Genomic DNA, 21,068 nt, shown 5'->3' with positions numbered 1-21,068 from the left:
GAAAAATGTCCGCAGACGTCAATATCAACGTTCTCGTGACCCTGTTTTTAAAACTATTTATAAAGATTTACAGAAAGAGATTAAACATAGATTTACTCTTCTGAGAAATCAAAATTGAAACCATATTCAAACCATTTTGGAAGCTGTCGAAGATTCTTAAGAAACCTTCAAAGCCTATTCCAGTTTTAAAAGATGGTGAACGTTTTCTTGTATCCAATGAACAAAAGGCTCAACGACTTGCTCAGCAGTTTGAGAGTGTTCATAACTCAAATTTGAATTTTGTGAGTCCAATTGAAAATGAAGTCACACGTCAATTTGATTTAATTTCTTCCCAGAATTTTTTACCTGCAGAAATAATTGAAACTAACTTGAATGAGATTAAATCAATTATTAAAAATTTCAAAAATATGAAGGCACCTGGTGACGATGGAATCTTTAATATACTAATCAAACATCTCCCTGAGAGCACAATGGATTTTTTAGTGAAAATTTTCAATTGCTGCTTCAAAATTGCATATTTTCCCAAATTATGGAAAAATGCAAAAATTACTCCCATTTTAAAACCGGATAAGAACCCAGCTGAAGTTTCAAGTTATCGACCAATCAGTTTGCTTTCTTCAATAAGTAAACTGTTTGAGAGAGTTATTCTTAACAGAATGATGTCACACATCAACGAAAATTCAATTTTTGCAAATGAACAGTTTGGATTTCGCCATGGGCATTCCACAACTCATCAATTGCTCAGAGTTACTAATATGATACGAGCTAACAAATCTGAAGGTTATTCCACTGGAGCTGCTCTTTTAGACATAGAAAAAGCATTCGACAGTGTTTGGCATAAAGGTTTGATTGCGAAATTGCAAACTTTTAATTTTCCAATTTTCCTAATCAAAATTTTAAAAAATTATCTTACTGATCGAACTCTGCAGGTTGTCTATCAGAATTCAAAATCTGATAGATTTCCTGTCAGAGCAGGTGTACCTCAAGGTTCAGTCTTGGGTCCAGTCCTGTACAACATCTTCACTTCAGATCTTCCTGATTTGCCTCCAGGATGCACAAAGTCATTGTTCTGCGATGACACAAGCATTTCCGTAAAAGGAAAAAGTCTTCGTGTCATATGCAGTCGATTGCAGAAAAGTTTAGATATTTTTTCTTCCTACTTGCAAAAGTGGAAAATCTCTCCCAATGCTTCTAAAACTCAAATGATAATTTTTCCGCATAAGCCTAGGGCTTCTTTCCTCAAGCCAAACAATAATCACGTTGTCAAGATGAATGGGGTTATTTTAAGTTGGTCCGACAAGGTTAAGTACTTGGGACTAATTTATGATAAAAAACTTATTTTCAAAGAGCACATTGAGAGTATACAAGCCAAGTGCATCAAATATACGAGATGTTTATATCCTCTCATTAACAGGAATTCTAAACATTGTTTAAAGAACAAACTTTTGATTTACAAACAAATTTTTAGACCAGCAATGCTTTATGCTGTACCGATCTGGTCAAGTTGCTGTTCAACAAGGAAGAAAACGCTCCAAAGGATTCAGAATAAAATTCTGAAAATGATTTTGAAGCGTCCTCCTTGGTTTGGAACACTCGAATTACATAGACTTACTGGTGTTGAACCATTAGAAGCTATGTCAAATAAAATTGTTAACAATTTTCGACAAAAATCGTTGCAATCCTCAATTGCTACGATAAGCTCTCTTTATAGCCAATAAGTTAGCAATTAAGTTAGTTGTAAGTTTACTTCCCCTTTTCTGACAAGTAGGTTTAAATCCGTACGAATGATAAGTCCTAATTGCGAAAGCAAACAAATCCTAACAATTAAAATTACAAATTTCTAACAGTGTTGAGAAGTCACCATTTGTGATTGGACACACATACTCATTATTTACTAATATTTATCATAAATACTTAAGCTACTAACAAATCCCCCCTTAAAAAAAAAAAAAATACCTACAACCTACACTAGGTGACTTCAGAAGTTCTTGCATTTTTTTTTCAATCCAAGAAAACTGGACAAATCTATCATCGTAATGTGTGTCACCTTAAGCCACTCACTTCTAGAAAAAGCAAATCCTCTGTCACTCCGAGTAACAGCGAAGAGCCTCAAGAACAGATAAACAAATAGACATTAAACTACACTGCAGACTTTGGGCATATCGACCAAGTCGCGAGGCGAAGAAACCTAGGTATCTTGATGACTACGAAGTGGGTTTAGTGCATCACAGAGAAAGTAATTCAAAAACAGGTTATCGACAGTAAATGAAGAAGGTGCACTTGGGTACTGACTATGAAGCAAACAAGACGCGTGTTTTATAATAAATGTCAAGTCTTGATTCTACAGGAAGGATGCTTCAAAGTTTGATCGGGTGGTACCCGATTAATGTCAGGATGTGTAAACTGAGGATTAAAGACTCTTTCTCAATTTACAGCATCATCAACGTGCAATGCCCTCACGAGCCGAGACCCGTCGACGAGACGAAGGCGTTTAACCCGTAAAGACCCGGGACGGAACTTGTTTTTTGAAAATGCTCGTTCTCAGCACTGGAACGGCCGATTTGGGAAAACTTGGTATTTTATTCAAAGGGAATAGTTGCTCTAAGTTTTGGTAAAGGTGCCACACCTCTGAACCCCTCCCCGTTTTTTTGAGACGCAAATATGTCTGTGTTTTTTTCTAATTTTTCAAACAGATTTAGCAAACACTGGGAATTTTCATACGTATCAATTGCTCCATTTATCAAATCATGTCAGGTGAATGAAATATGACATGTAAGTGTGAATTTTGGAGTTTCCAAATTATTTCAGTACAAAATCACAAAACTTCGTATTTTCATAAAAATTCAAATAACAAAATCATTCTTCAAATTTTAAGCTCTACATTTTTGAGGCAAGGCCTCCTGAATCCATACGCGATGAGATATTGATTTTAGCATGCAAACATTTTGAGAAAAACGACTTTAAATTTACTAAAGTACGTATTTTCATGGAAACCTGATTTACTTAGTCTCCCACGGTAGGTTTCAACTTAGCTCTTCAATTTTCAAGCTCTATGTTTCTAGAGTAACGTCTTCTGAATCCAAAGATGCTGAAAAATTTATTCTAGCAAGTACAGATTTAGAGAAAAACGAGTTTGAATTCACTAAAGTACGAGTTCTTATGAAAACTTGATTTTCTCCAAATCTGTGCATGCTAGAATAAATCTTTCACCATCTTTGAATTCAGAAGACGTTACTCTAAAAATATAGAGCTTGAAAATTGAAAAGCTAAGTTTAAACCTACCATGGGAGGCTGAGAAAATCAAGTTTCCATGAAAATACGTACTTTGGTGAATTGAAACTCGTTTTTCTCAAAATGTTTGCATGCTAAAATAAATATTTCATCGCGTATGGATTCAGGAGACCTTACTTCAAAAATGTAGAGCTTTAAATTTGAGGAACGATTTTGTTATTTGAATTTTTGACGTTGGACTAACGTCTATATCGAAGTTAGGCACCTGAATTTGAAAATCTAGTAATTCAACCAGGGAAAACCAGGAAAAAGTGGTCAGGTTTTGAGCGCTTATATATCAGTCATTTCTTTTCAGAATTTCGAGGTTTTGGCATCAACCGATCAGAAATTCTTTTACGGTTGAATTTATGTAACAAAAATAACCTATTGTTCGAGATACACTATTGAAAAATTGATAAATCACATCGATTGTCTAAATCATACCGAGCAACCAATCACCACCTCTCTTCACAAGCACAGTCGACACTAACGGATACAACCGATCTGACTTTGTAAACAGTCTCACAGCTTTCAACCAATAACGAGCTCGCTTTCGATAGCTGCAACAGGTGTTTCAACACCATTTTAAAATGCTTCTTTTATCATTACCACTGAACAGATTCTAAACAGGAATGGCTTGATTGATAGGGGAAATATTGCGCAAGATTGTCATATACTAATTTAAATATGTTTTCGATACTAAACTAGCTAAAAGTTGTGTTAAAAGTCGTGCACATTCAACCAATCACAAGCTCGCTTCCCCTTTGTTCGCGAATGGATTTTTGCTTTGGGCTATATAATAACCTGCGTCGTCTCATAGTAGTCATCAGTCAACAAGTGGAAGGCCACTAGAACGGTCTTGAATAATCAGCAGCGGTGGCTGATTCCAGTGGCGAAACTGAGCTGCAGCAGAACCAGAGCGGTGTAATCAGGCAGCAGCGGCGGAGGTAGTGGGCAGCTGCATTTCTTCATTCTGTTCGATAGCTAGAGCTGTTGCGTGTGTATGGCTAGCTATAGCGTGTGCAAGATATAGCATGTGTAGCATATTATGGCTATAGCGTATATATCTTCAGCGTGTGTACGGATAGTTATAGCTTGTGTGTGGATAGCTGCTGCGTGTGTAATGATTACTTATGGCGTATGTATGGATAGTAATAGCACATGGTTGGATAGCTTATGCGTGTTTATAGATAGTTGTATCGGATGTATGGATAGGAATAGCGTGTGTATGGATAACTTCAGCATGTTTGTATAAAAAACTATAGCTACAGCGTGTGTATGAATAGTTTTAACGTGTGTATAGATAGTTATAGCATGTGTGTGGATAACTATAGCGGGTGTTTATCGAAGATTATTATTGTCAATAAAAATATTAAAACGTCTTAACGAACACAGTTGTGAATTTGATTTTACAGCAGCGATTTTAGCTTCTTCAGCCAGTCTTTAGTCATCGAGAAAAAATTACTGCCTATGAATGATCAACACTTATTTACTAAAAATTTCATTTAGATCAAAACAGGTTCTTTTGAGTGTCATAAATTATTGGTAAAAAGAGTTGCAAGTTTTCTCAAAAAGCATTCATTAAATTTTCATTTTTGTTTCTCGGTCCGCGGTTTTGATTTTGTTTCTCGCACACAGAGAAAGAAACAAACTTGTCGCTATCGTGAATAATAACAAAACAATTAGAAATGCTCTAAATCACAATTGAAGAAGTTAAGATATTTTCCTGTCACTCGCCAAAACCAACAACTACCGAAAAACGTGTAATTGAGCTCTTGCTGTATTAAGTTATTGAAATAAACGTATTTTTTGTTTAAATACATGAAGTTATATGCTGGGCTGGAGCTAACCGAGCATGAGTTTTATCAATTTAATGTCAAACAATTTTTAAATTTAAAATTTTCGTTTGAATCGTTCTGGGCTCCAATTTCAGATAGTTTCGTTAAGTTTGCTTTTTGCTTAGATAGGAAAATTTTACCAATTCGCTCAATTAAATGATTGTCTTGCTGGTGCAGCTACGAACAAAGGTTTGATTCGAATATGTATGAAATGACAGCGATTAAATAAAAGATATCCATTCTTTTAGTAGGGTAGGAAACATATTCTAAGCAGCTTTAGGAACCGCCTGTGTATTCAGACGAAATACTCGAAATGTGCTGGGTGAAACTCAAACAGTAGTATATCAATCTGCTCTCTATCGTTTCCTCTGTCAGAACTTGTTTTCGGATTGTAAAACTAAGTTAACAAACTTTGACAATCATCATTCAAAGTTACCAATCGAGGGACACTATTCCAATCACCCCGAACCTATTTTAAGCAGTTTCCATCTGTTTTGCAGGCGTTTTTTTTTTCAGCACCTGAAGTGGCTCCTGAATGGCTGCAATATAGGTCGATTTGTTTCAATTGCAATTGTTCACAGATTTCTTTGTGATTAACGGTATTTCTTATAATCGTAAGACAGCTAGACAATCAAAGTTTTCGTTTCCATCATTGAAATTGTCGATAGTGGTCGAAATGCAGGAGTTTGAGGCCTGTTTTCTTCGACTGATTAAAATAGGTGCTACTGCTTTAGCCGTTCCCTACCCTATATATTATTATTTATAACGTTTTAACGTCTCAGCATTCAGAAATGCACTAGATAAAATTGCAGCAAATACTAGAGTTGCAATTCTCTCTATTATTTGTTTTAATGGAAAATAAGAATACCGTAGTCCAACGTCATGCGGTCGTGTCTTGAATACCACCAATACCATTTTTATGAAAATACGTAGTTTTGTGATTTTGTGCTAAAATAATTTAGAAACTCCCAAATTCACTCTTACATACCATATTTCATCTACTTGACATGATTTGATACATGGAGCAATTGATACATATGAAAATTCCCAGTGTTTGCTAAATCTGTTTGAAAAATTAGAAAAAAAAACAGACATTTTTGGGTCTCACAAAAATGGGGAGGGTCCAGAGGGGTGGCACCTTTACCAAAACTTAGAGCAACTATTCCCTTTGAATAAAATACCAAGTTTTCCCAAATCGGCCGTTCCAGTGCTGAGAACGAGCATTTTCAAAAAACAAGTTCCGTCCCGGGTCTTTACGGGTTAAAGCGCAGTTGGAACAAGTGTATGACAGTTGCCCTAGGAGGGATGTGGCGAATGCAAACAGCCGTTAGTGGTGTTGTTCATTAATCTACGGCAGGGTCTCTCCCGATCGGTCGCGTTGTCGTTCAGCTTGGCAAAGGCATTAGTGGAGCAGAAGAATGCAACACGGGCGAGAATACTGCAGCTCCGGAGCCCATGCCACCACAGATCATATCTTTGCACTGCGGAAAGTACTCCAGAAATGCCACGAGTACACCGTAACTCACACCACCCATTCACCGACGTCAAAGCAGCGTTTGACACAATCGAACCAGATCAGCTATGGAAAATTATGCACGAGCACGGGTTTTCGGACAAACTTACACGATTGGTCAGAGAAGGTGTTAGAAGAGCAGAGATGGTCACGAGTGGTATTATCTTCAGGCAGTGCGGCCATTCACTTGGCTTCGCCGACGGTATTATGGCACACAATTTTGGGACGTTGGCGGAAACGTACAGCAGACATAAACACGTCGGAGACAAAATACATGGAAAAAGAGGCTCGAGGGAAGACTGTCTGTTAGGCTCTCACCATGGATTCTAATTGACGGTGACAAAATTAAGGTGGTAGATGAGTTTGTGATAGCAGAGAGATAAAAAGACGCAATCTGGACGGAAATTCCGCTTACTTTGGACTGCGAAAAACGCTTCGATCGAACCTACAAAACACTTATTAGACCGGTAGTCCTCTACGACCACGTAATATGGACCATGTTCGTGAAGGATTATCGTGCCCTTGGGGTTTTCGAACGGAAGGTGCTGCGTACGATCTATGGTGGGTTGCAGATGGAAGATGGGACATGAAGACGACGAATGAACCACGAGTTGCATCAGTTGCTGGGGAAACCAACTATAGTTCATACAGCTAAAATCGGCTCTGTTAAGATGGTTCTGGATAGCGATCCAACAGGAACGCAACGTCGTGGCTGTGCGGTGGGTCGACGAAGGGAAAGGGGTTGTTCGCCCCTAGGCCGCCACGGTGTACGATGGCCGAGTCGGCCGTCAACCCGAGTTTGTCCGAAGGCCACCGGTGTGTTGTATTATATATGTAGACATATTTTTGACTTTAATTAATTGAGAAAATGTTGTAAACACGTCCGTCTTTCTCCAACACTCTTTTCCGAAGCTACGACCTACGCCAAAACCCGCCCTTGGTTTGATAGTTGATGCATTCTCTCTTCTTCCCGAAATCCATTTAGCGTTTCGTTCAAATCGTTTCAGAAGCGTCTACTATTGCGTTCTATATTTACATGCTAATTTTCATAAAACATTTTTCAAAAAACCACCCAACCCAAATATAATGCACAACTAAATACTACCAATAATAAATACTTGTTTTAGAAATATGCAACTAAAAATCCAGATAATCTACGCACAGATTTCTGGAAGGTCAAAAATTTAGAGTGACTAATGAAAAAGACCAACTCTGCATACTAGCATCCATTTTTCACAGTAAGAGACATTTTATTTCATAGATCACAATTTATTACATCGTCGCAGCTAATAAGTAGTACATTATATGAATAAACCAAAGCATGATATCCACTGACAACATAACGAATACATACGAAGGTAAACTTTAACAAAGATAAACGAAATAACTTCGCTTGCATTCATTAAAAGGATTGGATTAGCAGCATCAACTCCTCCTTCAGATAGTCCGTAAGCTGACGCGATTCGTTCTCATAACTGAAGTTAAAAACGATTGTGGGAACCAGTCGCAAATCGAACAGTGACTTGTCCAAATCCGCGTTCACGTATCGCTGTCCGGTGGGAGTAACAATTACGAATTCGGCGGCTTCGTGCATTAGGCAGGACTGTACGAACTCGTACACCTGAGACAGTTTTTCATACACATTGAAGGTTCCCTGCAGGTAAACGCCGTTCGGAAACCGAACACGGATTAGGGAAAACTTGTAGCGACTCACAATGCGAAGCTCTTCCTTTTCGCGCATAGCTTTGGTTTTGAGGATCTGTGACTGCTCCAGTGCTTCCGACTTTAGTTGCTGTTCTCGCTTGAGTTCTTCCAGAGAGATTCGGAAAAAATCAGGTGGAAGGTTGGTTTTTTGCACCTGCGATGGTAACAACACTTGAATATTTCTGTCCAATTCTAGGTGGAAAGGCTCCGAACACTTCAAGGCATCTAGCAAACTTTCCAAGGTGTTTTCTGGTTCCAGATATTCCTCGGACCAAATCAAATGAGGCTCGTCGTCGATGGGTATTTCAGCAAAACCTGCAGCGTGCAGGAAATCCAACGCTCCTTCACATACTTTTATTTTATCGCAAAACATCCGATTACTCATGCGAATTTTCTTGTACTTCTCTTCGTTCGGGTGATTCAGGATATTCTCCAAACACTTGATAAGTGTTTCTACACATGCATCCACTTTTTCCTTTATATTGCAGTTATAGATGATGAGACAAGCGGATAGGCCTTTTTCATTTTCCAACTGCTCGTACAAAAATTCTTTAATCTTAGCTTTCCACTCTTTTCGGGGTAACACTTCATCGCTAATCAAAGGACACCGGAAGTACACTCCCTGCACGGCCAGGTCCTTTCGTTCATCATCGGGCAAATCTGCCGTATTATCACCACTACCTGCTGCACTGGTTCCCTGGCCGGCCAATTCCTTCGCTTTCCGTTCAGCTTCAAGCTCGCGTCTTACTTGTGCCTGAATAGCAGCCAACGAAGTGTTGAACTCCTTCTTATCTCGACTTTGAACGCGGGCTAACGCTGCGGTCGCAGCTGCCTTTGCCTCAGCCGACAGTTCCTTGCGCTCTGGCGGAATGTAAACATCTTTAGACGATGAACCGGAACCTGATTTCGACGATGGTTTTGGAGGAGGCGGAGCTTCAGAGTTCAATTTTCTGCCAGAACCGTGGCTTCCGAATTTTAGCTTCTGTTTGTTGAAATAGTTTTTTAACTTATTCTTTGGATTGAACATCGCTTAGATCCGAGGGCTGTGCTCTTTAGGGAGTTTCAAACGAGCCACGGATAGCTTGAGCTCTTCAATCTCTTTTGCTGTGCCTGTAAGAAAAACAAGCATATTAATAGTGAAACGGTTCCATTTAAACTTTGATGAATCATTGCAGTAAAGTGTAACCCACACACAAACAATCACAACGAAAATCGATAGAAACTCACTGGGACGAATAAAGCGATCGGTGATAATGCTGCCGTATTTTCTCCAGTAGAAGGCAATCAACAGTAGATTCACGAAAAGGATTATTAGAAAAGTTTTTCCGATTAGAAGCTGAAAGTCGGTAAATTCCAACAAACTTCCAAAGCTAACAGTTTGTTCCCAAAGAAGTTCCGCAGTCTCCTTCAACAGGCACCAAAAGTTTGCGAGGATGTTTAGATTTAAATACTGTCGCTGCTGCAAGGATAAATTATCGGTAGTCGTGCTCAACGATCCCGCTACTGCGTCGTCTTCGTCTTCGCCAAGTGTAGCTGCTGGCGAATCATACAATTTCAGCCCAGAGAGAAACGACGGTAAACTTAGGCTACCAAGATATTCCGATAATAGTGACGTTATGTTGAGCACGGAAAAAACATTGAAGTTCATTGAAACGCACTACAAGGTAAAAATTTTCACCCGGAATAAAGCAAATTAGGTTTTATTTTCTTCGATCGATGACGATAGCGATAATTTTCACCTTGACTACTGTTACAATATGAGTGAAAATGTCAAAAAAATACTTTACTTTTCGTTTTGGGGAAGAGAAAAACAAACTACCCACTGTTAAATATACAAATCTGGAGTATACAGTGATTAGGGCGTATACGAACAATGGCAATCAACTCTCCGAAAAAAGAAGTACCACCCGAAAAAGAAAATAACACCAAAAAAACCGTAAAAGTTGCTGTAATTGTATATAGTTATACCACAGACAAACAGACGTGCCTCTTCGAACAAAAATCCTGAAAAATCTTCGTCCTTATTCGAAACGTTACACTCATGCGCCACCATGTGAGCATATTGCCTACTAACTTGTTTTCGTAAAACGGTTTTTGTCTTTGCTAATGGGTGTGCACGCTTGCTTAAATCAACACAAGCGGCATTACTGATGGTTTTTGTCTTTGGTGATGGAAAGGCACGCTTGCAGCATTATTGCCCACTAAGCAAAATTTCAAAATTATCGTTATTTTTCAGGTCGATGAAATCGTCATTGAGTGGCATGTCTGTTTGTCTGTGGTTATACCATAATTTACTTACGTTTTTCATTGTAAATACATCAATTTTACATTAAATATCATTGTCCAGAACAATGAAAAACATTGTTTTTGCCATATTTGCCATGAAAAAGGGGTGTTGTTACGTATATAAACTGCATTTTTTCAGGCCTTTTTCCCATACATTTAAAAGTCACTGAAAATGTTTTTCATGGTAAAAATATTGTCGGTGGTAGATGCAACAACGAAAAACGTTGTTAAAACATGGTAACGACAAAAATCGTTTGCAAGCTTACAGTGAAAATACCATGTTTTTCTGGTTACAATAAAAAACATTGTCCGTTTACTGTTCTCATCGCAAAATACATCGTATATTTGTACAGTGCAGTGTACAGTGCCTTCACAATAGACCCCGAAAAAAAATTTTGGGTGTCGTACCACTATTAGGTTTCATGGTTTCCAATTGCTGAATAAAGGCATCGTCCCAAAAAGGTATTATTGAACGAATAAAGTTCACTACCTTATTGGGAGAAGTAATTCAAATATCTAATGGTTGTATGAAGTATTTATCAAAGAATTACGTCCTCTCTTGAAAGAGTGATTTACAGTCACATGGTAAATAGGGATACCATATCCGTCCTAATTCAGCAGGACATGTCCTGATTTTGAAATCCTATTTAGGTGTTCTGATTTATTTTCATATTCTAGCATTTGTCCTGATTTTCCTAAAATAGTCAAGGTTGTAGCTTGACAATACGCAAAACTTTCCGGAAACTGATATTTTTCCGATTCCGGGATACAACGTTCACTGAAATTAATTTTTGTGCTCGGTTGAATCTATTTGTATTTTCACCAAAACTGAGTTTTTGAGAGGAAATGGGAATGTGTAGTTTTGTAATAATAGATGAATTTGACAACTTTTTACTGGAGAAATCTGTGAAAACATCCAAATTTATTGTATCATCTCATTAGAAGCAACAGTGTGAAATAGAGGTTTCCCGTCGGACCATACCCCCTATTTTTATATTTTTTCTTGAAAGTACTTTGGATTCAAAGATTAATAGTGTTTAGATCGGATTTTTTCTTTAAATATTAAATTTACTATTATTTTGGAAAATTTGCAAAATGCATGAATGTTGAATATTTTTTTCACCTTGCATGAATGTTGAATTTCCAGAATAACGGTCTTGCAGCACTGCGAAACATAATTCACCCCAAATTTTTGGCAACTTTGCCTTTTTTGACATATTTGATATTATAAATTCTTGGAAAAAATAAAACATGTCTACTGGAGCTGGAGCAGGCGAATCACGCCACAAAAGTGTCCGGGAACGGCTGAATGTTATCAGCAGGTAGTTCGCGGCCCGAAAAAGTCCTTCGTCGAAATAAATCAGACTCAATAGGATGCAGTTATATTTCCAGGAACTGTTTTAAACTGATATTGGTTGTGATGGCATAATAGAGTTAAACAAAAACTGTGGATCAATGATTAAGTTGATATCTAAGCAAAGTGTTAATAAGCTCTCAATGGCAGCTTTCCTGCTCCAAAATCTATTCGAATAACCTGGTTTCGCGGCACTGCCGTCATTAGATAAATCGAAAAATCTCCGCCAGATGCCTATACGTAAGCCTAAGCCCGGAGCATGGTTACGAAAATGTTCCAGTGGCGAACGAATTGTCCTACAAGTACAACGGTAATTCTGGAATCGGCCAATCTGGTAAACAGTGCGCCTACTTCCGGCGGTAAAACGATCTTCAGCGAGTTTCGAGTGTCCGAAACCGTTGTAAAGCGTGGGACCAAAGCAGTCATATTACCCTTACTGGAAGAGGCTCGGGAGTAGATGTTCTACCTTCAAGTGAGTTTATTGTATTCTTACAAAAAAAAACTATTTTTTTATTCTATTTTTTTTTCTTCAGGAAATCATATCCTCGACGGGGATCCTTATTGATGGATTTTTTGGTAATCATACAGCACCCGGAGGATTCATAGTTTTGATGAGGCAATTTGCAACATCCAAAAAACCAGGAATGTGACGTACTAGGTGAGCAGTTACTGATGTGCGACGAAAAAAACTCAAAAAACCAACCATGGGAGGTGCCACCGCGAGAAGAATAACTGTGGTTAATGGAACACGATTCGGTTAATAATAACAATTTGTTAAAAAATGTTTTCACTCAAGTTTGTAATAACCGAAAGCCTGCTTGTCCTGAGAATTTTTCTACTTCATTGTTACCTTTGTGTTCATTGTTCTGCTGAAGTCGGATGCATTTATAAACGACTGCTCTTGTCCTTTAATCATCCTATTCATACATTCTCCTTTCGGTTCGCATTTCAGAAAATTGTCGTTGAGTAGTTCAAGTGGAAAAAAAACAACATTTACAAAGCATGCAACGGGAAACATAACTTCTGATAAAAACAGTCATACACAGCACATTACTATTTGTAGCAATTGTATTTTTAGCTCACTAAAATATAATACTTATAAAGAACATAAACATAAGTATACATAAGAAAAAAAGGCTTCGCAAGAATTGCAGGTCCCCACATACGATCCCAGCAGAATGCGTGACCATCCAACCTATTTACTACAACCGGGATCCGTCGGAGACTTGCAGGCCAACTCCTCTCATTTTGAGTGCTTCTCTGGTGTCAGATGGAGTTGAAAAGCCGACCGAAGTTTCGTCATCGGCCGTTATTTATATCTTACTGAACATGATAGCTTCCACTGGACACTGTTACCTTTTCATTCTTTCCATACACTTTGCACTGCTATTTTGTTTTGAAAACAAGACGTCCAATTTTCTAAATGAAAGAGAATAAAACCAAAACTTTAAGAGAATGTTTTATGCGAAGTCATTAAACACTCACAGTATTTTCCACTTCGAATATTTTTGCGGTTACATTCTCTGCAGCCGGTTGAATTAAACGCATTCGAGGCATTCTTTATAGGTTTTTCTGGTTTCTTCAAAGATTTCCTTTTTGTTTTTTTCTGAAGCTGGTCGAGATTTGACACCAAAACCAGCTGTCAGAAAAGCGATAGCAAAAAAGCGCAACAAGACATATGAAGGTACGGAAAAGTGAAAAGTTCGTCAGTATAAGACAGCAAATCCTCATCAAGGTCAAGCTCAAAATAACGTGGATCGAACAACACTGTTCGTTTTTCGAGTGTGAGATCACGCTTGATTCTGTTTGGATTATTATTGTCTTTATAAACTCTACTTTCGAATACTTGCATCCTTAGACTCAACTCACGCTACCTCATCACCTGAATTTGGGTCGTTGGACTAAACCTACCACTCCCAGTTTACAAAAATGGTGATGATCTAAGAGAAAAAAGGGTAAAACGCAAAAAAAAACCATTCGGCAAAATGGGGTAAAATGTGTGTTTTTGGTTTTTTAATTTTTTTCAATAGTTATAAGCACCACAGAAAAAAAATTAAATGAGGATCGGTTTAAAAAATTAAAAGATATCGTTTGGGCGAATGAAATTTTTTGACGGGAAACCTCTATTGGATGATTAACTATTCAGCTTTTTACGCGCCATAATGGCGGACGCTATAATGCAAAGTTCGTAATAAATTACCCATCTTTTTGACAACTCTGCTTACGTCAGTTTGAAGTTTTTATACAAATTATCAAAAGAAAAATATATCTGGCAACATTTGTGTTGCCAATTTTTAAGAAATCGTAAATCTGACGTAAGCAGAGAGGTTCGCATATTACGAACACATTATAGCAACCGCCATTATGGTGCGTAAAAAGCTGGAAAGCTTACAGCCGCTATTAAACAAAATTGTTCGTTGGAAAGGGTTGCAATCAGTACATATTTTGTGAAACAGGTGAATTGTGGTTTAAACGAAAAATGTGTTCGCCATGAGTAATGCATTGAAAATTAACAATATTTTAGGTATGTGGTGGAACAAGCTTTAAAATTTGCATTACACTTTTGAAGGGATAGGCAAAGTAATGCACAAATATTTCCGGTTGCCAGAATAAAAGACTAACTCTAGAACTCAGCTCCATCGCCACGAAAATTTCCAGTCTAATTCTGTACGGTAGACTAATGATTTTTTTTCATCCTAAAATCTCGGTAATTTTCCTGATTTACAGACCTGATTTACAGGTCTAAAACTGTGAAAAAAATTACCGATCAGTAAAAATATGTTGTGACTATACACGTCAGAAATCTCTAGCTATTCCGAAATGTATCGAACAACCCCTCGGCAAGCAAATTTCTCCCTTTTCAACTTAACACTGGGCCTGTTGTCACATGACTCAAACGTTGACAGCTGTTTTTTTCCTCGAAGAGCTATCAGCAGGTATCGAGAGATCAGAGTCTTGTGATCAATTTGCGAAGTACTTTTCTGCAACTTCTCTGTATTTCGCAAATTTTGTGAATTATCTCCTGTTCTGAATTCGAAAAAATGCCAATCTGCGGACCAAAACTGTCGCTATGCGGACTTATCGTGTCCGTTTGGGGAATAATCCAGCTGGTGAGTGTTTTACCGAAAATTACTTTTTCCGTACAGTGATGACCAATTTTCTGTCTTCCCAGCTGCTGATGGGTGTCTTCTACTACATCCATAGTGTGGCATTGATCGAGGATCTTCCGCTGAAAGAGCATTACGACACACCGCAGGAATTTTATGCCGCCGCGGATCGTGCGTATAGTCAGGTAAGAGTGTCCTTGGTTCTACACTGTTATCGATTTTATAGTTGGGAAAACTTCACACTGCAATCCTATATTTTCTAGAACGCCTACAACTGCTGGATCGCTGCCTGTATATACGTATTGACACTGGTAGTTTCCGGGCAACAATTTTACGCCAACAGCCGTACCACCGTTGCTTAAATGTTGCACATCTCATGATTTTGTTTGTTCCGGTTGTATTATGAGTTGACCCTTCTTCTTAACCCAACAGTATCCAGAGAAACGAAAAATGGTGTCCCAATTTGTACAAAGTTCGATTTTTTCTTCTTTTCGTTAACATTGTTTTGAGCAGCAGCTTTAGTTTATTGAATGCGCGGAGAGCTGTTGAACATTCCCCTTAGGCTGCAGCATCAGGAATATATTTCAATTAGATGTTTAGTTGAGTGTACAACGCCAGAAAAGTGTGTTTAATTCTTTGTACGCTGTGTATGTAAAATAAAAAAGATAAAATATATAAGCGTGCTTTTAAATCATAACGTATAGAAAGAAGAAAAGTAAGAAAAGGTGTTTTAGTTATAAAAAATAAGAATGCACAAATAGTTGGTTTCTTAACCTTTCACAATTCTAAAGTTTACGCTAAGATCAGCACAGAGTAAAAATATTGATGCATTGCACATCAGATAAGGAAACTTCAGCAAAGGAAAATTCACTTCGTTTTCTCGCGTTCAAATGTGTACTCTTTTACGTTCTTATGTTCTTATGTTTTTTTTTATCGTTTGCTAGTCAATTTTTCACAGACTATTAAACGTTATTTCCAATAATAACATATTTTCTAAAATTGCTTTTAACGTACTTGGTTTTTATTTTCTATTTCGTTTTATTCCAACAAAATCAATAATTTTTTTTGAGTGCGGTCTAAACAATTCTCACGTCTACATATTTGAATATATGACAAACTATTGTGGAATATGACTTCTCTACTGGGTCAGATTTCGACTACTGAACCAAACTTTGACTTACTGAACCAAATTTTAAAGGGGTAATTAAAAAATGTCTTCAAATGGTTAATGTGGCTATAGACGATTGGTTGGACTTTCGTTTACATATTTATTTAAATTGTTTCCTTTGGGGCTGGTTGCAACCTTAAAAAAAATGAAAAACTCAAAAATCATGATTTACCCCATCGAGTCGAACACAATTTATGTGCGTTTTACTCTTTTTCCTCTAATACTTCACCGTTAAAAAACCTATCAATGGTAAATATTAACCACACATAATTAGCCGTGATCTAATACTCGTCATACATGGAAAACGGATCAAGCGTGTCATTAGGTGGAGCTTGTGTGTGCTGAGAATCAAGGATCGCTTATTCAATTACAGTCCGATCAACATATTGGGAATCTGTGTTGAAGCCACAAATGGCCGACTTCGAGCCACCAGTTCGAATTTTCTAAAGCACAGACTCGAAAATAGTTAATGAGCTCACTGTGGAAACGCTTTTTTTTTGTTTTGCGGTGAAGACCACAGAAAACATGAAATAGCGTTTTTATAAGGCGACACATACGCAGTGCGGTTTCCGGGTAGAGCGATCGATGCGTCAAATCCCTGATAAATTCAGAGAAGTAAACTTACAGACTCACAATCTGTTTCTAGACTTCAAGGCGACATACGGTTTGGCAGAACTGCATGCCACCACGGATCGGTGCGTGGTGACTGCCGAGACTGACAGTAGTTAAACAGTCCCGGGCCAACAGCGGGCGATTGCCTAGGGGTGACGGCAGTGAGGTCTCAATTATGGCAACTGGTAGCGTAGGACACGGATATTTGTTAAGATATCAAATCTTTGGGTTGGCACCTGCAAAGAGCTCCCTTAGTAAAGTCAAGACAACGGCTTGAAACGGCCTGGCCTCACACCCGATGCAGGGGTCTCCGTCCCGGTAAACCTGGCAGGACTTCCAGTACGTTCCTAGTTCATTGCCTGGTAGGAACCAGGCAGGAGTAGGATCAGATGGTTGTTCCTGACTAACGCCGGTCGGGGGCGTCATAGTTGCTTATGACCTTGCCTACCCTTGCCATGACCTGCGGCCTACCCTTGCCATGATCATGGAATCACAAAAGCAACTACTCCATCATGGACAATATGGCTGCGCTGTTCGAATAGCTCGATGCCATAATCGAGCTTCTGGCGAACAGACGAAACATCGCCGGTGACCTGAAGCAGAGCCTCCGCCTGCTTTAGAACAGCATTGATAAGACCAGAAAAGACCACGAGGAACTCGTAACTCGAGTGAAGAAGACCAAGAAGAAGCTCTGGAGCAGGAGGACGAATGCATCTAAAGAGGTGCAGACAGACGCCCCGTCGTTCGCAGTGGTCTGCTTTATGGGGCAAGACCAACGAGGCAGTCCCCGGGAACACAATAAAACGGTTGGTCGTGCTACTCCCGGGGGAAAGCACACCACTCAACAAACAATTTTGTTGATTTACAGCCTAATAAGCTACTATTAAGCGGATTACGGTTGAGCTATAACTTGAAAAGCCCTTACTCAACAAAATTGTTTGTTGGGCAGCTGGTTCAAGGTCCACCCAAAACCGGTCGAAGTAGGGGCTGCGGGGAACCCTTGGGTTACCGGAGTTGGTAGAAAGCGTCAAGAAGGCGTGACGCGCCAAGATGGCAAAACAGCCACACGACCAAAGAAAGTCAGGAAAGCACGGAGCAGGGGCGATGCTCTCATACTCAAGACGGACGGGTCGAAGTACCTGAATAAGCGAAATCCAGCTATTCAAGGGTCTAGGGGTCGATGTGCATGTAGCATCGGTCGATCTCGTACTGACGATATGATACTTGAGCTTCTGAAGGACAACAAGAGCAAAGGAGCTACCTACAAGAGCTTCCAAGTGCCTGGCATGTTCCGGCCAAGCACTTCATAGGAGGCCCGAGGTGCCCAGTCGGTAAGCCGACTCAGGGGATAACTCAGGGTGTGGTGATCGGTTCGCTATGCCCGACCCACTAAAACATCCAGTCTCCAGCCCTACTATTACATGCTTCCTGGAACTACTGTTAGGTATTACTTCAGGTAACCGGCTTTTGTGCTTGATGTACCTTTTTTCTAAATTCGGCTAACTCTAGGAGATCAAAAGTAAGCTTACTCCGGCACTTCGATGGTCACCCGTCGATTGGTGCCGTGTAGTGCTTGGACTGTCCGGGAAGCAGTCGCGCTGACCGATCTCCAGATGGCCTCGTGGCGCACATTCTACCAACTAAATTTTCCGGGAGGGTGTCCGGTCCGCTAACCGCAATCATATAACACGTGCTCTGCAGATTCCTCCACATCTGAGCACTCGGCACATCTATGCAGGTACTGCCTGAAGCAACAATGGCCTGACGGGAACTGTGTCGGGTGGTAGTTGACTTCTCCATGTCGCCTCTCGACACATCCGGTTACCACCGGTATGTGTCTATGTAGAGTTGGACTAGAGATATGGTATGTGTCTATTGCATGCAGCCTATTCGACTACCATCTCCGTTTTTTTAAGTGAGAACTCGATTCAAAGACGACTGGCCTAGACCATCAGATTACTTACTTTACTTTTATGGCGACAGATCATTAAGATGCTATGCCGAGTCCAGAATACGTCCCCACAAAACTCGGTCTTGGGCTGCTACTCTCCAGTCTCCCCTTACACCCGCTGCTCTGGCATCCTCGTCGACAGAACACATCCAGCGCGTGCGCGGTCTGCCTCGAAGTCGTCGGCCTCTATCCGGTTCTCTACTAAATATTATCTTTGCCGGTCGCTCATCCGCCATCAGTGCTACATGGCCAGCCCACTGTAACCTGCCGTGTTTCATGAGCTTGACATAATCAGCGTGTTTGTATACTTCGTACAGCTTGTGATTCATGCGCCTGCGCCACACCCCGTTCTCTAGTTTGCCTCCGAGTATTGATCGCAGGATTCTACGCTCGAAGACCCCAAGCGCTCGTCGATCGGCCTCCTTCCACGTCCACGATTCATGTCCGTAGAGCGCCACCGGGAGGATCAGAGTCCTATAGAGCGCAAATTTCGTACGGATCTGTAGGCTACGGGACCTAAGCTAGCTACGCAATCCGTAATAAGCCCTATTCGCCGCCGCAATCCGCCTCTTCACTTCGCAGCTCACCTCGTTGTCACATGTCACGAGAGTACCAAGATATATAAATTCGTCGACCACTTCGAAAGTATCCCCATCAATCTCCACCGCAGCACCAACCCCCGTAGAACTACCACGCTTTCTGCCAGCCACCATGTACTTCGCTTTGGCAGTGTTTATGGTGAGTCCAATTCTCGCAGCTTCCCTTTTGAGAGCCGTAAAGGCCTCCTCAACTGTTCTACGGTTAACACCAATTATATCAATGTCGTCCGCAAAGCCCAGAAGCATGTGAGACTTAGTGATGATGGTGCCGCTCCTCTGCACACCTGCCCTTCGTATTGCACCTTCCAAAGCTATGTTGAACAGCAAGTTCGAGAGTCCGTCACCTTGCTTCAGACCATCTAACGTCACAAACGCGTCCGAAAATTCGCCCGCTGTCCTGACGCATGATGTGAAACCGTCGAGCGTCGCACGTATCAGTTTAATCAGTTTAGTTGGGAAACCATGTTCTAGCATTATTTACCACAGCTCGTTGCGTTTCACTGTATCGTACGCCGCCCAAAAGTCTATAAACAGATGGTGTGTCTGCAGGTTGTGTTCTCGAAACTTGTCGAGGATCTGTCTCAAGGTGAACATCTGGTCCGTTGTAGATCGCCCCACTCGAAAACCGCATTGGTATTCTCCAACAAAGGCTTCCTGCAACGGCTTCAGTCGCTGGAACAGGATACGGGAGAGAATTTTGTAAGCGGAATTGAGGAGGGTTATGCCTCGATTTATCGGTAATCAGGTTCCTCTCCCTGTCATTGCACATGGCAGGTACTGGCACGGTCCAGTTCCTGATTCCGTTGATCGTTCTATAGAAGCTCCTCGTGTCGTGCCTGGTGAAGCAATTCTCCGCCTCCGCGAGGACGCGATCATGCACACGTTTCTTACGGCGATGAAGCCTCTTATCGGCAGCTCTTGCCTCCCGGCATTTCTCCCGCATCTGACGCGTTACACGATTAGCTGCTACTAACGTGTTGGCGTAGGCTCGATTCTTCTCCTCCGTCACCTCTAGGCACTCAGCATCGAACCACCCACTACGCGTGGTTCCCGTTGTCATGCCTATCACTTCTCGCGCTGTTTCGCTGACCGCATCATGGATGTGCTTCCACTGCTCGTTCAGGTCCACTCCAGCTGGTCCGCCGATCCGTCTATCAACTTTCCGAGTATACTCTGCAGCAACTCCTTCCGCTGATAACCTCTGGATGTCCAGATGTATCTTCCTCGCCGATCTCGATTTAAATACATTGGACAACCGGGCGCGAATCTTGCCTACCACGAGATAGTGATCCGAGTCGATGTCCATCAGATTATCAAGCGTATTTCGCAGGCTCTTTTATGTCTACAGCCAGAGACGCCGTGACTGATACTACGCAGTCGTCAGCTAACTGGCACATTGTGCAGCCATCCGTCAAACATGTGTCGATGTCAATGATGTAGAAGTTGTACAATAGTAGACTCAGACAGGAGCCTTGGGGGAGACCCATGTAATTTGTTTAGGAACCATGGTGGAAAACAATAAGCTTTTCAGACAACAAGTTAGTTGAAAAACTTGTTAATGCGTGTGAGAACCCGTTTTGATGCAGTTTTTCTGAATTTCAATTGAAACTGAATCTGAATGCTGAACAAACGTTAGATCCATGGGCGCAACTAATGAAAACTTCTA

At 40.4% G+C, this 21,068-nt stretch overlaps 3 protein-coding genes across 3 annotated transcripts; 1 reads left to right on the top strand and 2 right to left on the bottom strand.

Moving 5' to 3' along the window:
• Positions 1-7,838: 7,838 nt before the first annotated feature.
• On the bottom strand, positions 7,839-9,352 carry LOC129721494 (UBX domain-containing protein 6). Its single transcript, XM_055674146.1, has one exon. It carries the CDS (start codon positions 9,350-9,352, stop codon positions 8,024-8,026), a length of 1,329 nt encoding a protein of 442 aa, XP_055530121.1. The 3' UTR covers positions 7,839-8,023.
• Positions 9,294-10,117, bottom strand: LOC129721495 (uncharacterized). Its single transcript, XM_055674147.1, has 2 exons — positions 9,553-10,117; positions 9,294-9,435 (listed from the first exon to the last, which is right to left on the bottom strand). The coding sequence occupies exons 1-2, from the start codon at positions 9,971-9,973 to the stop codon at positions 9,356-9,358; spliced, it is 501 nt and encodes a 166-aa protein (XP_055530122.1). The 5' UTR covers positions 9,974-10,117; the 3' UTR covers positions 9,294-9,355.
• Positions 10,118-14,874: 4,757 nt separating this feature from the next.
• Positions 14,875-15,750, top strand: LOC129722815 (ribonuclease kappa). Its single transcript, XM_055676590.1, has 3 exons — positions 14,875-15,075; positions 15,138-15,257; positions 15,336-15,750. The coding sequence occupies exons 1-3, from the start codon at positions 15,007-15,009 to the stop codon at positions 15,432-15,434; spliced, it is 288 nt and encodes a 95-aa protein (XP_055532565.1). The 5' UTR covers positions 14,875-15,006; the 3' UTR covers positions 15,435-15,750.
• Positions 15,751-21,068: the final 5,318 nt, after the last annotated feature.

The sequence above is a fragment of the Wyeomyia smithii genome, chromosome 2, assembly GCF_029784165.1.
Source record: "Wyeomyia smithii strain HCP4-BCI-WySm-NY-G18 chromosome 2, ASM2978416v1, whole genome shotgun sequence".
Lineage (NCBI taxonomy): Eukaryota > Metazoa > Arthropoda > Insecta > Diptera > Culicidae > Wyeomyia > Wyeomyia smithii.
The sequence above is the reverse complement of the archived record's forward strand: the minus strand, read 5'-3'. Positions and strand labels throughout refer to the sequence as shown.

What these genes read in the sequence shown, in the direction of transcription:
- LOC129721495 (XM_055674147.1), bottom strand. Translation starts at nt 9,973, where the DNA reads ATGAACTTCAATGTTTTTTCCGTGCTCAACATAACGTCACTATTATCG. An exon ending in CGATCGCTTTATTCGTCCCA is followed by an intron (nt 9,436 to 9,552) that starts GTGAGTTTCTAT and finishes TTTTTCTTACAG; the next exon opens with GCACAGCAAAAGAGATTGAA.
- LOC129722815 (XM_055676590.1), top strand. Translation starts at nt 15,007, where the DNA reads ATGCCAATCTGCGGACCAAAACTGTCGCTATGCGGACTTATCGTGTCC. An exon ending in TTTGGGGAATAATCCAGCTG is followed by an intron (nt 15,076 to 15,137) that starts GTGAGTGTTTTA and finishes CTGTCTTCCCAG; the next exon opens with CTGCTGATGGGTGTCTTCTA. An exon ending in CGGATCGTGCGTATAGTCAG is followed by an intron (nt 15,258 to 15,335) that starts GTAAGAGTGTCC and finishes TATATTTTCTAG; the next exon opens with AACGCCTACAACTGCTGGAT.
- LOC129721494 (XM_055674146.1), bottom strand. Translation starts at nt 9,352, where the DNA reads ATGTTCAATCCAAAGAATAAGTTAAAAAACTATTTCAACAAACAGAAG.